General features: G+C 38.0%; 1 protein-coding gene across 1 annotated transcript in view; it reads right to left on the bottom strand.

The window, feature by feature from the left end:
• The window catches only part of MDGA2 (MAM domain containing glycosylphosphatidylinositol anchor 2), an 802,844-nt gene that overhangs the window by 297,278 nt on the left and 491,097 nt on the right, over positions 1-14,469 (bottom strand). The window contains exon 4 of the mRNA XM_021701373.2: positions 1,699-1,895. Coding sequence (XP_021557048.2) covers positions 1,699-1,895 — 197 coding nt within the window. The remainder of the gene's footprint in view (positions 1-1,698; positions 1,896-14,469) is intronic.

Raw genomic sequence — 14,469 nt, 5'->3', positions numbered from 1 at the left:
TTGACAATAGAAAAAAAATGGTAGATGATCATTTATCTGATTTCTAAACCTTAGAGGCACCCAAGCAAATAAATACTGCTAACAAATAGTTTGTTAATTTTCTAAATAAGAAAATAAATAATATTAGTAAAAACTGAAGGATGAATTATAGTATTGCAGAATGTATGGGAAAACTATGATCCTCTCTGTTAACAGAAAGCAGTTGATGCTGTAATGTTCTGAGTCAGGAGAGGGTCAGATCAAAACAGGCTGTCATGATAGTCTCAGTATGCAAGAATGATTTTCAGAGATTTATATCTTGGTAAGTCCCAGCTGTTCTATACCTTCAAATAGCAATGTAAGTATATATGATGTGTTCAGATGTTTTTGTAAAATCATGCGTTCTTCCATAGTTAATATCTAAACATTGGCAATTATATTAATAGAAAGAGGTGAGGACTCAGACATTACAAGTAAATGGTTTACTATAATATAAGTAAATATATTTATTTATTTATTTATTTATTTATTTATTTTATTTTATTTTATTTTTAAAGATTTTATTTATTTATTTGAGAGAGAGAATGAGATAGAGAGCATGAGAGGGAGGAGGGTCAGAGGGAGAAGCAGACTCGCTGCCGAGCAGGGAGCCTGATGTGGGACTCGATCCCGGGACTCCAGAATCATGACCTGAGCCGAAGGCAGTCGCTTAACCAACTGAGCCACCCAGGCACCCAAGTAAATATATTTAATGGTGAAAAATGAGATGCTGGGAAATTTACAGATTCAGGATGACCTTCTGGTATTACAGAGTTGAGATGTGAAACATATATTTATCTTTAATATTTTGAAGTAGAGTATTCATAATATATAAAATTTAGTTGTAAATTGTCCCTATTACAGTCCCATGATATCTCAGGTACAGATAACGTGGTCAAATCTCTATCTTATTATCTATATCTTTTTAAAATTGTTATTCATGGTCACAATTATTTTGAATATTTTCCATAGACATTTTTTTAATTAAACTTTTTTTCTTTGTTAATTAGGTTTGTATTCCTTTCTAGTCACCAGCAAAGCTTTATGGTATTGGCACTCAAATATTCTTACCAATTTCAGTGTCTTCCTCAAGAATTACTAATTCTCCACTCTTGATATATATTTTAGACGAATATTTCAGATCACATTCAACTCCATGTAAAATGACTCATTAGATATTTTAGTTTTTACATAATTAAGGCTCTATTATTAAGTCAAAACCCAAAATGAACAAAAGACATCAGAGACTTTTTCCTAAAACCAAAGCTAAATGGATTTCAAGTAGATTTCTTCATTCCTTTAAAATGTATTTGCCATTGCAAATAGGAAACTCAAAATCTCTCCCTTAAAGAAATATTTCCCACAAAAAACAAAGCAGTCAGCAAATGTAAAATTATGTGCTTTATAGTGAAACCTAGGTAAACCTATGTATAAAGAAATACAAGTTAGGATACATTGATTTATTTTTTTTCAAATGTTAACATTTTAAATTTAACTACCACATGAAAAATTAACAAATTACCTTTTTCTGTGTGAGTTATCTTATCTTTCAGTCAAGAACATACTGTTTTTTAAAAGGTCAGAGTTGGAGAGACTCTTTTCAAATAGACATAATATTGCATGCTACCTAAATTAGGAACATATTCTAGCAGAATAGGGTATAAATACTTTAATTCCTACCTGGGTAAAGAAGGGTTCATAAATCTCAACTCCTTTATCAGATCCTTGTAGTAATACCTCCTGACCACGTCTCCAGCTGTACCGAACAGGTGGATTGGAATTGGCCACACACCGGAGGAACACTGTTCTCTCATAGTAAAATTGTTCTTTAGCTTCACCTATACTTTGATGAACAGTTACTACTGGGTCATCCAAATCTAAAAAATAAAAAATAAAAACAACCAAATGACAGTGTTATGCATTACATGGCTTTTACAGGTATTACACATATAAAACCTAACCAAAGGTGCATTTTCATAATTGATTTTATTGCATATCACTAGATTCATTTTTTAAATTTAGTTTATTGAACTTGTTTAGAGAAAGTTCCAATGATAGGCAGTAAAGACGAATAATAGATGCTTCTTAAGATCTCTGCTAGTTAAGATAGTACAAATGACTGCATATTTCCAACAGAGCTCCATGAGAGAGATCAGAATCCAAGACCCTCCAATTCAAGAGATTAGCCGAAACAATGAAACATAGTGACAGGGAAATAAATACCAAGCAGCTCAACTGACTCCCTTAACGTACTTCTTTTCCAAACATTTATAACTGATATAGTTAAAGCAATCAAAGGATTATGTTTACAAATTATTATCTTTATAGTAAGAAAATATGATCTTATACGGTGTTAAGTTTTTCCTTCATCTCAGATTTTATTTCCCAGATTATATTTGCTAATTTGAAATGTGCTAATAGAGGGTAGTGTTAAAAGGCATTAACGTTTCAACTACTGGATATGGGAACTATATTTTTGCCATCTTACATGCATTCTAAAGAAGGGATATATACCATAGTATTTAGTAAACATTTTCTGGAAAAAAAAAATACATAAATATCTTGGGTTTTGTATGAACATGAATTCATAGAGTCTTTCTCTCAACTACCCGATCCTACCACTGTAGTGTGAAAGCAGTCAAAGACAGTAAGTAAACGAATGGATGATGGATGTTGCTGAGTCCCAGTAAAACTATTCACAAATGCAGGAGCCTCAGCCAGACTTGCCTCATGGGCCATAGTCTGCCATAGATTGCCTATCCCTGATTTACCATATTCCAGGTTCTTTCATTAAGAGAAAAAGAAATTAAGAAGTGAACTTGCCTTAAAACAACTGTATTGTATATTTGAAAGTTGCTAAGAGAGTAGATCTTAAAAGTTGTCATCACAGGGAAAAAAAAACAAACCATCGGTACCCATGCATGGTAATAGATGTTAACTGAACCTACTGTGGTGATCATTTTGCAATATGTACAAATATCGAATGATTATGTTGTACACCTGAAACTAATGTCAATTATAGCTCAACAAAAAAAAAATGGGAGAAAATAAAACAAAAACAACAAGCTCTTGGTTCCATGTGCTAATATAAACTTAGTATATAGTTATTAAGTGTGATTTAACATTTGCTGTATTTAAATATTAATTTCACCCAGCTTTGCCCCTTTTGGCTTTGTAACGGAAAGATTTCTTAACCTTTGTGGTCTTTAATTTCCTTATCAATAAAATGGGAATAATAATGGTACCATACTATTAGGGCTGTTGGAGAATTAAATGAGCTAGTCCTTAAAGCCTTAGGCACATAGTAAATGCTCAATAAAAGTTAGCTATTATTATTACTATTATCATTACTGGGGTTTCATTTAGAATTCCATTAATTCTACGTTGTTTTCTTACCTTTATCCTACCAATTCATAATGCACTCAGCTCTCATTTTAAATAGATAAAAGTGTCATTTTGTCATTTGTTCAGGCTAGCAATTTTTTCTACGTGACCAATATTTTCATGTGAACACTGAAGAGAAGCTACAATATTATATAAACATAAGAATAGTGGGATGTGTGAGCATATGCTATGCTAAATATTTAAAAGGCACTGTTCTTTAGAAAAGATTCTTTGTGATGCATTAAAATAATAAAATAATAGTGAAATAATAAATAAAATAAAATAAATAAAATAGTAAAAAGTGAAGTAATAGCTGCCCTAAGGAATCAAAGAACAGAATCCTAAATGTCCCCAGGTTTAAAAAAGGTTTTTTCCAAATGTGACAGCCCTACTTAAATTTCTAGTTTTGCAACATTGAGTTTTTTCTCCCAACATTAGAATCTTTTCACAGCTACCTCAAAGGCTTCTAATTATAGTAGTATAAATTTACAGAACAACTGCTGCTTTGTTGGTAAAGTTTAAGGAAATTTCAGTTTCAATTCATTCTATTAGCTGTGCAAGGATATGTGCTATCTGGTTTTAATCATCAGTGTATTTAAGGATACCAGCATCATTATCATGAAACATTTAAAGGTCTTTAAAATCTATCAAATATTCACTTACTTGATTAGCCCTTCACATAAAATCAAATCCTAAAGAAGATTGATCAGCTGAATTCAACCTTAGAGACTTGAAAAAAAAGGTATTGCGAGTTGATGGTAAACTTTTTTTTTTCTTATTCAAAACATAATTTCTTTTAGTCATAGTCTCATTTTTAGAAGATATGAGCTGTGTTCTGTTGTAAAAACAAAATTCTGAAGCCAGAAAGTTTAGAAACAAAACAGAATTGGATGGTGATCAGTGTAACAATGATGACTCTACTTGGATTCCAAATAGTTAATATTATTGTACTTTAAAACATCCATTTACTGATGTATACCTAGCTCTTTCCTTGTTGGGTGGTGGTGTCAATAGATTCAGTCAGGAATAGACCAAACCTGAACAGACATTTAAACATGCTCTTCTCTGATCTATGTAAGTTTTGGGTCACTGGCCTTCTGAGAATCCAATCCTGTGACAATGGCTTACTGAACATTGTATTGGCAGAATTATCTGTTGGATTCACCCATGTTTAGGAATTTCTACTTCACAAAGCTCCTAAATGATACCTTTTTTGGATTTAAAAACAAACATGACAAAGACAAGATATCTTCTCGAAAAGTCAAATAATGGCATGCATAAAAAATATATTTTATGTGTGTGTGGATGTGTACACACACACATATACACTTATATAGTTTAATATACATACATATACATCACTTAAAACAGTATATATGTTTAATATAAACTCTATATAGTGTTACTGAATATGTGTATTTACCATAGGTCAGTTTTCTTGGAAAAGAGACTCTAAGACAGAGTTATGTGTGCAGGAAGTGTATTGGGAAGTACCTTCTAGATCAACACTCCAAGTGAAAGACTGAGGATTGTTGAGGAGGATAGTTGAGCTACAGCGCAGTTGCAACAAAGGTCCCGGTAGCTTTAGAGAAGTCATGGAGCTGTAATATTTCCACAGAACTGTCCTGCCCTAAGGCAAGGGAACTAAGCCTTAGACACCACCTCCTCCCCCATCAACTGGTCCTTGCCTGTGTGCTATTCCTCCCTAGGGGGCATGACCTTGGGAGGGATAGCTCTGTTGGTTTAGGGTAATTTCTAAAGAAGGATTTAGCTGATAAGCCATTAGCTGCTCAGTAGCTAAAGGAATGAGTCCTGCAGTACCAAAGAAGGGATCTGGCTGGTGCTCTATAGCATCTGCTTAAATCTGCTTTCTAGGTAAGATAATTCACTCTATCTGGGAAAAGCTACTCCAGGATAGTTAATCACCTTTCCTGGGAAAACTGTCAAAAGAAACTGTGGTGAGATGATATTCATCATCTCTTTCTACTATTACCATTCTAAATTGCTCCCATCCTGGGCTAGTACATCTTTTGGCATAAGTAGGTCACCTAGTGAAGTTACCAGACCTTTGTCACTGAGGATTTTGAGCCCCAGGTCACCAGGTTCTTCTTAAGCCATGACTGATGCACTTATCTGTTTACCACCAAAATTGGTCAGGAGACCACCAAGAAATGATACAGTGGATCATCATCACCATATTATATACTGTCTCACTCTGTAACAGTAGTCGTACCTCCAGCCGATCATATGGGCCAGTTAACTCCCTCCAGGCTGGTGATTCCTCTTATCTCCTATTTCCTAACACAGGAAGCCTCACATAAATGAGTAGCAGCCATGGCTTAAAGATTAATGGGGCTCTTGCTGTATCACTTAATAGAAGCTTTTTCCTCTTCTGAGAACTAGGACTTCTAAACTGGCAGAGCCCAGAGTTGCAGGAAGGGAACACAGATTCCCCAAGTGGGTCACTGAATGTGATGGTGGTAAGTAGGGTCACTCCTTGGTTTTGAACCTATGTATTCTACAGGAAAAAAAAAAAAAGCATTATATAATAATGGTCATTGACACTGTATCTCGGAGCATAGCACTCCTTCCTTACCAGCCATTATCCCACTGAAACTTAGTTGCCCCTTCCAAAGGCCATTCAATCACTCCAGTAAGTTGGCATTTTTAGGTTATAAAGAATATATGACCAGAGAATCCCCTGGCAATGTTCCCAATACTCTATCTTCACTGCTGCAAAGCGTGCTTCTCATTCCATGAGTGGTTAAGATGGGATCATGTGTTAAGAATAAACCATTCTCAAAGCCCTTGGATAGTGCTGCTGCTGACTCAGGTCAGCATAAACATCCATACCCAGAATACATGTCATACTCAGTTAAAATCATGCACTATCATTTTCAGGGGAAAAAAGGTCTAACTAATATAACCAACTTGCTACCAAGGGACTGGTTGGAATTTTGAAGGATAGTACTTTTACGGTGTCAAGTGTTGGTCTCTGTTGCTGCCAGGTTAGATATTCAATGGTGGTGGTAGATACATCAACCTTCATGGGAGAGGACCCATGGTTCATGTTTATGCATAACCTCCATCCTTACCATTATGACAATTCTATTCATGAGCCTGTTGTGCTATTTATGATTAGCTAGCGACGAAGCTGGTTGTTATCAACTGCTTGCGCTACTCTGTCTATTTCATTGTTTTGTGCTTCTGTGGTGGATATTTTTTGGTCCTCAATAATATGTACTCCCATAGGTCCATCAACATACTTGAACAGATCTCTTTTCACATGAAGTGGTTGACCAGGGACACCACCCAAACCAAAGTTCTGCCCTCTGGAAAGGTGTTCCCTCATTCCTCTCAGGGACATCCCAGAATGGGGCTCTAGTGAAGCAGTCCGGTTTTTGGCTTGCATACATATACTGAGCTGAACCATCATAAAAGAAGCTTAGCCTTTTTTCTTCACCATCAACTTATAAGTGATCCACTCTGTGGCCGGAGGTGACCTGAGAAAAAGGAACTGGTAAAACATTGATAGATGCCATGAGGATTGGGCACCTCCTTGTACAGCTTACTTGGGTCCTTGGGCCCTGGCCATACCTTATCCTGATTTTACTAATTCCATTTTATGATGAACTACTGATGGATCTGACCTATTTTATGGCTGGATGTTGGCAGAAATGACAAAACCCAATGTGTGATTGGGGGTTCAGACCACATGGTCATTTGATGTTCTGTATTCAAATACTTCATCCCTACCAATGCCTAGTAGCACACTAAGAGCTATTTTATGAAAGAGGTATAATTCTTGACTGTAGAAAGCATGGTCTTACTAATAATCCTAGAAATTTAGTTTATAACTTTCCTATTAGTATTGCTGTAAACCACACACCTTTCCTAGCACTGATGGGTTATGTGACTCAAGCACCAGGGTCACTTATATAACAGCATGGGCATATGAGAAAATCCTTTTCTACTTTGAGACACAATTGAAGTCGATAGTTGAAGCCTTCTGAATCACCAGATAAATGGATTGAAGTGGTATTTCCAAGTGTGGAATATGCTCTGGAACCCAAAGAGACTTAGCCGGCACTGTCTTTCCTTCTGAAGGGTGGGAATTGTGAGATACAATAATTTGTGCTTTACTTTGGAGGGGATATCCGGGTAAGATACATACAACAGGATCTCTAAAATTTTACTAATACTGTGGACCCCGAATCTTCATAAACTTATTCCAATCCTATGGATTATGCATGTCTTACCAAGATATCTAATGTACTTGCCAATTCTTGTTTATTTGGATGGATGAACATGATCTCATTGATACAGTGGACCAATAACAAGTTCAATAGAATGTTCAGATGGTCCATATGTCTTTGGACTATGCTATGAAAAGACGTGTGAGAGGGGCGCCTGGGTGGCTCAGTCGTTAAGCATCTGCCTTCGGCTCAGGTCATGATCCCAGGGTCCTGGGATCAAGCCCCGCATCAGGCTCCCCACTCCGCTGGAAGCCTGCTTCTCCCTCTCCCACTCCCCCTGCTTGTGTTCCCTCTCTCTCTGTTTCTCTCTCTGTCAAATAAATAAAATCTTTAAAAAAAAAAAAAGAAAAGACGTGTGAGAATTCATTTAGCTTTAGAGCAAGACTGCAAATATATACTATTGTCTGTCTCAAGTGAATGCAAATGATTTATGATCTTCTTTCCTATCAGAAATGAAAACAAACACATTAAGTATGTTACTGGGCACATAGTATGTATCTGAGGCCATGTTATTCTACTCTAGCAAAAATAGCTGATCTGGTATAAGCTGCAATGATGTCACTGCTTGGATGAGTTTGTGGTAGTCCATTATCTTCCTCTAGGATCTCTCTGGTTTCATCCAGAGACAACGTTGTCAATAAATGGAATACACGATATGGACTGTCACCAGAACATCTTTTAAGATTTTAAGGGTGACATTAATTTCTACTATTTCCCCTGGGATATAATACTGTATTCAATAAATCTCAGCTGAAAGTGGGGAAGTTCCAGAGGCTTCAACTTGGCCTTCTCACTAGGATAGCTCTTACCCCAAAAGCCAAGGAATCAATATGGAGGCTCTGACAACTAACAAATATGTCCATTCCAATTACGCAATTGGAGACAAGCTAAATGACAACAGGGTGGATCTGTGGATTTGTAGACCCAATGTGAGCCAGCCATAGGCCACAATTCCATTTATTACCTGGCACCTATATGCCCAACTCTAATAATATAAGGGCATGATAATTTTGTAGAATCTTAGGTATCAAAGTCAACTTAGATCCTTTGTACCACAGTCCTCAAAGTGTTTCACAAGTTTGCTTTTCCTAGAAAATGGTTATTTAAGTGGATATATGTTCTTTAAACAAAGAATTTGGAGAATCATTACCATATACACTTGCTATGGCATTGCAGGGTTCTTTCTAGTGACTCAGTCTCCCCTTCAGTCAGAGTTCAAGGTATGAATATTACCTTAAGTGCAGCAATTGGGAAAGGAATCATAATTTTTTAAAAATTATGTGACGATATTCAGCTTCCTGATCATCCATCTGATTTCTTTAATAGTGTAGACTGGATAATACCCTTGTTGACTGTCCACTTATTTTGCCCTGTGGGATGCTATGTTTTATTGTCTATCTCCAGAGCTCTCTGTGAGTCTAGAGCTCTTGATGTATTTTAACTAGCTACTCATTAAGATAACTGTGCTCAACCTTGCTTGTGACAACTAAGCACTGCCACCTAGCTTCTATTATGTTGAGAGCTTGGCATTCCCATTCCTATCAGAGACCTCAATTCTGTATTAGCATCTCCTACCATCAACATTTGCCTACAGAGAACAGTCACCTCTGAGCTTCTCAATGATGCTTGATCTCAGTCATTAGCACATTCTTATTGCTTTAGAGGGTCCTCAAAACCTTTACAAAGAGGAAAGTGAGTGACTTTTCTGGACTCTAACTGGTATATTCACTCTAGCATGTTCGCATATCTGAGTCTTTTGACACTCTTTCTACTGTGAGCATAGCAGCTCTGGAATTAATACTTCTTTTAGTGAAAATGCTTGCTTTCCAGAAGCTTCCAACAGCTATCCAGCAGCAGCATCCTTCCCAAGGTGTTAAATAACTTGGGAGAATACTATCATATCAATAAACTCTTATTCTCCATCCCAACTTGATATTATTCTCCATCCCCAATCTTATTCAATCTTATTCTCCATCTCACTTGATTCAGCAGCCTCAGGATCCAATTTCATACATACTCTCCCAACTCCTACCAGTAGATATTGGCTAGGGTCTGCTGCTCATTTGAAGCATAGTCCCTGTCCAACCTTAGAGACACAGCATTTCTGTGGCCGTGTGATGTCATCTATTGACCCTATATATTGAGCTGGAGGCCAGGAATGGAAGTGAGAGTATATACTCAGAGGGGTATTACCATAAAAGGAAGAAGTTTCCAAATCATCTTTAAGCAAGATGGACATGATAGCCCTTAACTGGGAGGAATAGACCACTTCTGCAGGCCCAGAAGGTTTATGGAGTACTAGGTTTCAAGGTATCTAAGATCACTAACCCAAATGTACTCTACCCCCAAGTCAGAGTTCCATTTGTTCTCAACCAAGGTTCAGAAAGTGGCTTAGCTGATTTGTCAGGGCTAAAGATTCAAATTTCTGTAAAGCTCTGCTATGCTTTTAAATAAATCCTTATTATCAGCTTTTATGACCTCTGGCTAAAGAAGATGAGAGTCTCTTTATATCCTGTGAAAGAGACCTTCTTATTCTCACACATAACCTTCAACTCATGATTATTCACACTCAGCCTTTCATTCTTTTTCTCCATTGCATGAATAGAACCCAGCAGAAACTGATTCAATTGTCCTTATAATTATTGTTTTCCCTGAATTCTTCAAAAGCCAAAGATACTGAACTCATAGTGCATTACCTTCTACTAATACCTATCTTTGTTCACCATCAGTGAAGATTTTAACAATTTCACCACTACAGCATTCAAGAGATATCAGTGGTCCACCTACTACTAGAAATGTGGTCCTGTTTGTCAGTCAGTTAGTGGACTGATGGGTGATCTATTTGTAACACTCTGTCTTAGAGTCTACTTCTGAGACCATATAGAATGATTCCTTGGGGGCGCCTGGGTGGCTCAGTTGGTTAAGCGACTGCCTTCGGCTCAGTTCATGATCCTGGAGTCCCGGGATCGAGTCCCACATCGGGCTCCCTGCTCAGCGGGGGGTCTGCTTCTCCCTCTGACCCGCTTCCCTCTCGTGCTCTCTGTCTCTCATTCTCTCTCTCAAATAAATAAATAAAATCTTAAAAAAAAAAAGAATGATTCCTTGAAACTGTGATTCTTTGATGAAAACATGCATTCAGGAAACTTCCTGAAGAGTGCCCTCAGGACCAATTCTTGTGGTGGTTTGAAAAAAAACAAAGTAGGAAAGATTAGGCAGTGAGAGGAGTTAAACTGTGATGCATCACTACAAAGTCTCCAGATGATCCAGAAGGAGCTCTAAGAGTTGGGATGGACTTCCAGAGTTGTTTTGCACAGTTGTTCTATAAAGGACACTGATCAGTCACTAGGTTAGGGCTTCCCTGGTGAGAAGGCTTGACCTTGGGTAGCTCTTTCAAGCTGAGGATAATTTCATGAGAGGGATTCACTTGAAAGTCAACATCTTTCAACATGCCCAGGATTTAGACAGAGTACTTGCTATACAGTTTTATCCAAGGACCTTGAGGTTATCATTTCTAATTTTCTTCAGTCTTTATATATAGTTCAAGTAATATAAGATCTCTACATTTATTTAATATTCAGTTTTCACACTAAATAGCTTTGATAATATTACTGTACTACTTTCTGTTATTGTTGATATTTCATCTGCAATGATTTCTTCTCTTTAAAATAAATTTCTTTTAATTTTATAAGCTGAGTATGTGAACTTCAAACACATAGAGATGGTATTCATTGACAAATACAAAGTATTCTTTGCAGTTAAAAAGAATATCATTTTTATTATTTAAGAGAGGCCCAAACTCTTCACATTTAGTGGTTTATATAAACCACTGATATGATTTGATATATGAGTATTTGCTTTGAATACATTTTAGTAACATAACATAGTCTTCCATAACATATATCTATGTGCACATAAGATCCATATCTTAATCATGTTTGTATTCCTACAACCTGACATAATGGACATAAGTACTCAATAATGATCTAATGTATTAATGTAAAGAAGATTGATCTGTAGCTAATATGATCAATGCCAATTTTCAGCAAGGCTACCCACACATACAATAAAGTTATCTAAGGAAAATTAGTTTCTTCCCATATATAGAACCACGACCCCTGTCTAACTGAAATAATTTTCTAGAAACTTTCTCTTTGGCTGATTAAACATGTCAGAAACTGTGAAATTAAAGTCATATATATATTTATGATGATATAAGCTACCTTTCTTAACCCTAGAAACTTACATGAACTGAATTGGGTGACTGATTAAATACAGGGCTGAGTGAAAGGAGGGAGTATAGGAAGGACTTGGCTTGGGCAGGTGGGTAGACAGTGCATTAACAGAAATATGAAATGTAAAGTAAACCTGTTCCTGGCCAGAGGAGGCAGGGGAGATTATGAAAGTTGAAGAAGTTTTTGTTTAAATCATGCTAAATTTAAATCATGCTGAAGCACATATTGCTCTCCTAGTTACAAAGTACATAAGCTGTGTGCAGAATACGAAGTCTGGGCTACAGATATGGATTTGTGAGTCATCAATATGCTGTGTGAGGGATGAGACCTTTCACGGAGTATGCAGAATGAAGAGATGGAAGGTCCAAGGAAAGAGCTCTGGGTAACACTAAGTGGAGGAAAAAAGAAGAGAAACGTTAGGGAAAAAACTGAAGAAAAAATGATGAGAAAAGTATAGACAAAACAAATCAATGGGAAACAAAATAAATTAAAAAGTAATTCCACTGCCATAGAGGAGTTGGAAACCAGAATAAATGGTGAAAAGAGATCAAGGTAAGAATAGAACTGAAAAGTGACTTTAAGTTTGGCAAGAAATAGGTCACTGGTGGCAATCACCATAGTCTGTCAGAGGAGTAAAAGACTCAATAGTCATTTTCCTGTGCCCTAAAGCAATGAAAGCCAGTGAAAATATGGAGAGATTCATAGATATAATCCCCTTTCAAGAAACTTGGCTTTGGCAAGAAAGAGTTAGAGAGGAGCTAGAGGATAGCACGTGATCATAAGAGTCCTGCTCTGTTTTCATTGTTTTGTTTTTCTCTAAGCTAAGAGATATATATTTAAGTCCAAATAAGGAAGAGCCAATAATTTATAAGGAGAAAAAAATAAGACAATAGGGAACTTTATGAAAATGGTCAATATTTGAACGAGCTATTTTATATGTATAATTACATGGATTTTTAAAAAAGATTTTATTTATTTATTTGAGAGGGAGAGAGAGAGAGAGAGAGAGAGCAAGCACGAGGTGGGGAAGGGGCAGAGGGAGAGGGAGAAGCAGACTCCCTACTGAGCAGGGCTCGATCCCAGGACCCTGGGATCATGACCTAAGCTGAAGGCAGACACTTAACCAACTGAGCCACCCAGGCACCCCTAGTTACATGAATTCTTATAACTCAAATCATTTAAGACTTATCAGTAGTATATCTCTGTTTTTAGGAGGTGTTCACCCAAGCTTCCAATCTTTTAAATTAGAAAACTTGGAATTATTTTTGACCCCTCCTTATTTTTTTTATAAAGGCATAGATTTTCTACTTTAAAAAAATCCAAAGGTAGTGCTTAAATATTCGATAGTCCTGTTTGAGATAAGGTTCACTAAATCATGGGAGCATTTGTTTAGTTTACTCTCAAACTGGGATACTGTAGTGACATAAAAGAGTTAACTCATCTCCCAGCATGCATGGGCACAATTAATCTACGTGCTTATGGTTAATCAGTTATTAACTGCAACTGAAGTCATGGGGTGTACTTACAAGTTAAAGAATCAATTAATCTCAAAAATAATCACAGCAGAGGCATGTTTTCCACAGGGCTTTAGTCTACCATTTGGTCCAATTTTTCTGTCTTTAATCCTTGAATTAAACCAAATGAATCTGAAAACCCAGATGGCAAAGACACACTAAATACTGTACTGGATGTCATCTTCCCCTCTGGGAAGTTCTAGAAATCTTAAGAATCCTATACAAAGGAGCAAGATGGCGGAGGAGTAGGAGACCTGGATTTCGTCTCCTCTCAGGAATTCAGCTGGATAGGGATCAAACCATTCTGAACACCTACAAACTCAACAGGAGATCGAAGAAAAGAAGAGCAACAACTCTCTCATCAGAAAAGCGACCACTTTCTGGAAGGTAGGACGTGCGGAGAAGTGAATCCGAGGCGATATTTGGGAGGATAGACGGCGGGGGAGGGGCTTCCGTCGGCCGCTTCTGGCAAGTGATAGAGCCGCGGAGCACAAAATCGGAACTTTTAAAAGTCTGCTCCGCTGAGGGACGTCACTCTGGTGGCTAAGCGGGGGGTGGAACCCTCTGGGACAGTGTGGTCTCAGGACCCACGGGTCACAGAAAGACCGGGGGTGCCTGAGTGTGGCGGAGCTCCCAGGTATCGGAGCAGGGAAGCCGCTGCAGAGGTGGAGCCCAGGCGCGGGCTCTCAGCTCGGGGTTGCCATAAACCGTGATCCGCGGCACAGTCGGGTCCCTGCTCCTCCAGCAGGGACCCAACAAGTGGCAGATCCGGGGAGACTCACCTTCCTCCCCCGGGAGGAGCCGCGCGGAAGTGCGCCGCAGGGATCTGCTGGGTTTGGAGACTCCACCCGGAGTCGGGTGCCAGAGATAGAAACGCGCGGTCACAGGCCGGGTGAGCACGGAGTGTGGCCGGAGACCGGGGAGACGGGAGTGACTGACGGCTTTTCTCTGGGGGCTCAATGAGAAACGGGGCCCCGAGTTCTCGGCTCCTCCGCGGCGGAGATTGGGAGGCCGCCATTTTCACACTCCGCCTCCAAAGCTGTACGGAAAGCTCGCAGGGAACAA

This window comes from Neomonachus schauinslandi, chromosome 9 (assembly GCF_002201575.2).
Source record: "Neomonachus schauinslandi chromosome 9, ASM220157v2, whole genome shotgun sequence".
Taxonomy (NCBI): domain Eukaryota; kingdom Metazoa; phylum Chordata; class Mammalia; order Carnivora; family Phocidae; genus Neomonachus; species Neomonachus schauinslandi.
The sequence above is the reverse complement of the archived record's forward strand: the minus strand, read 5'-3'. Positions and strand labels throughout refer to the sequence as shown.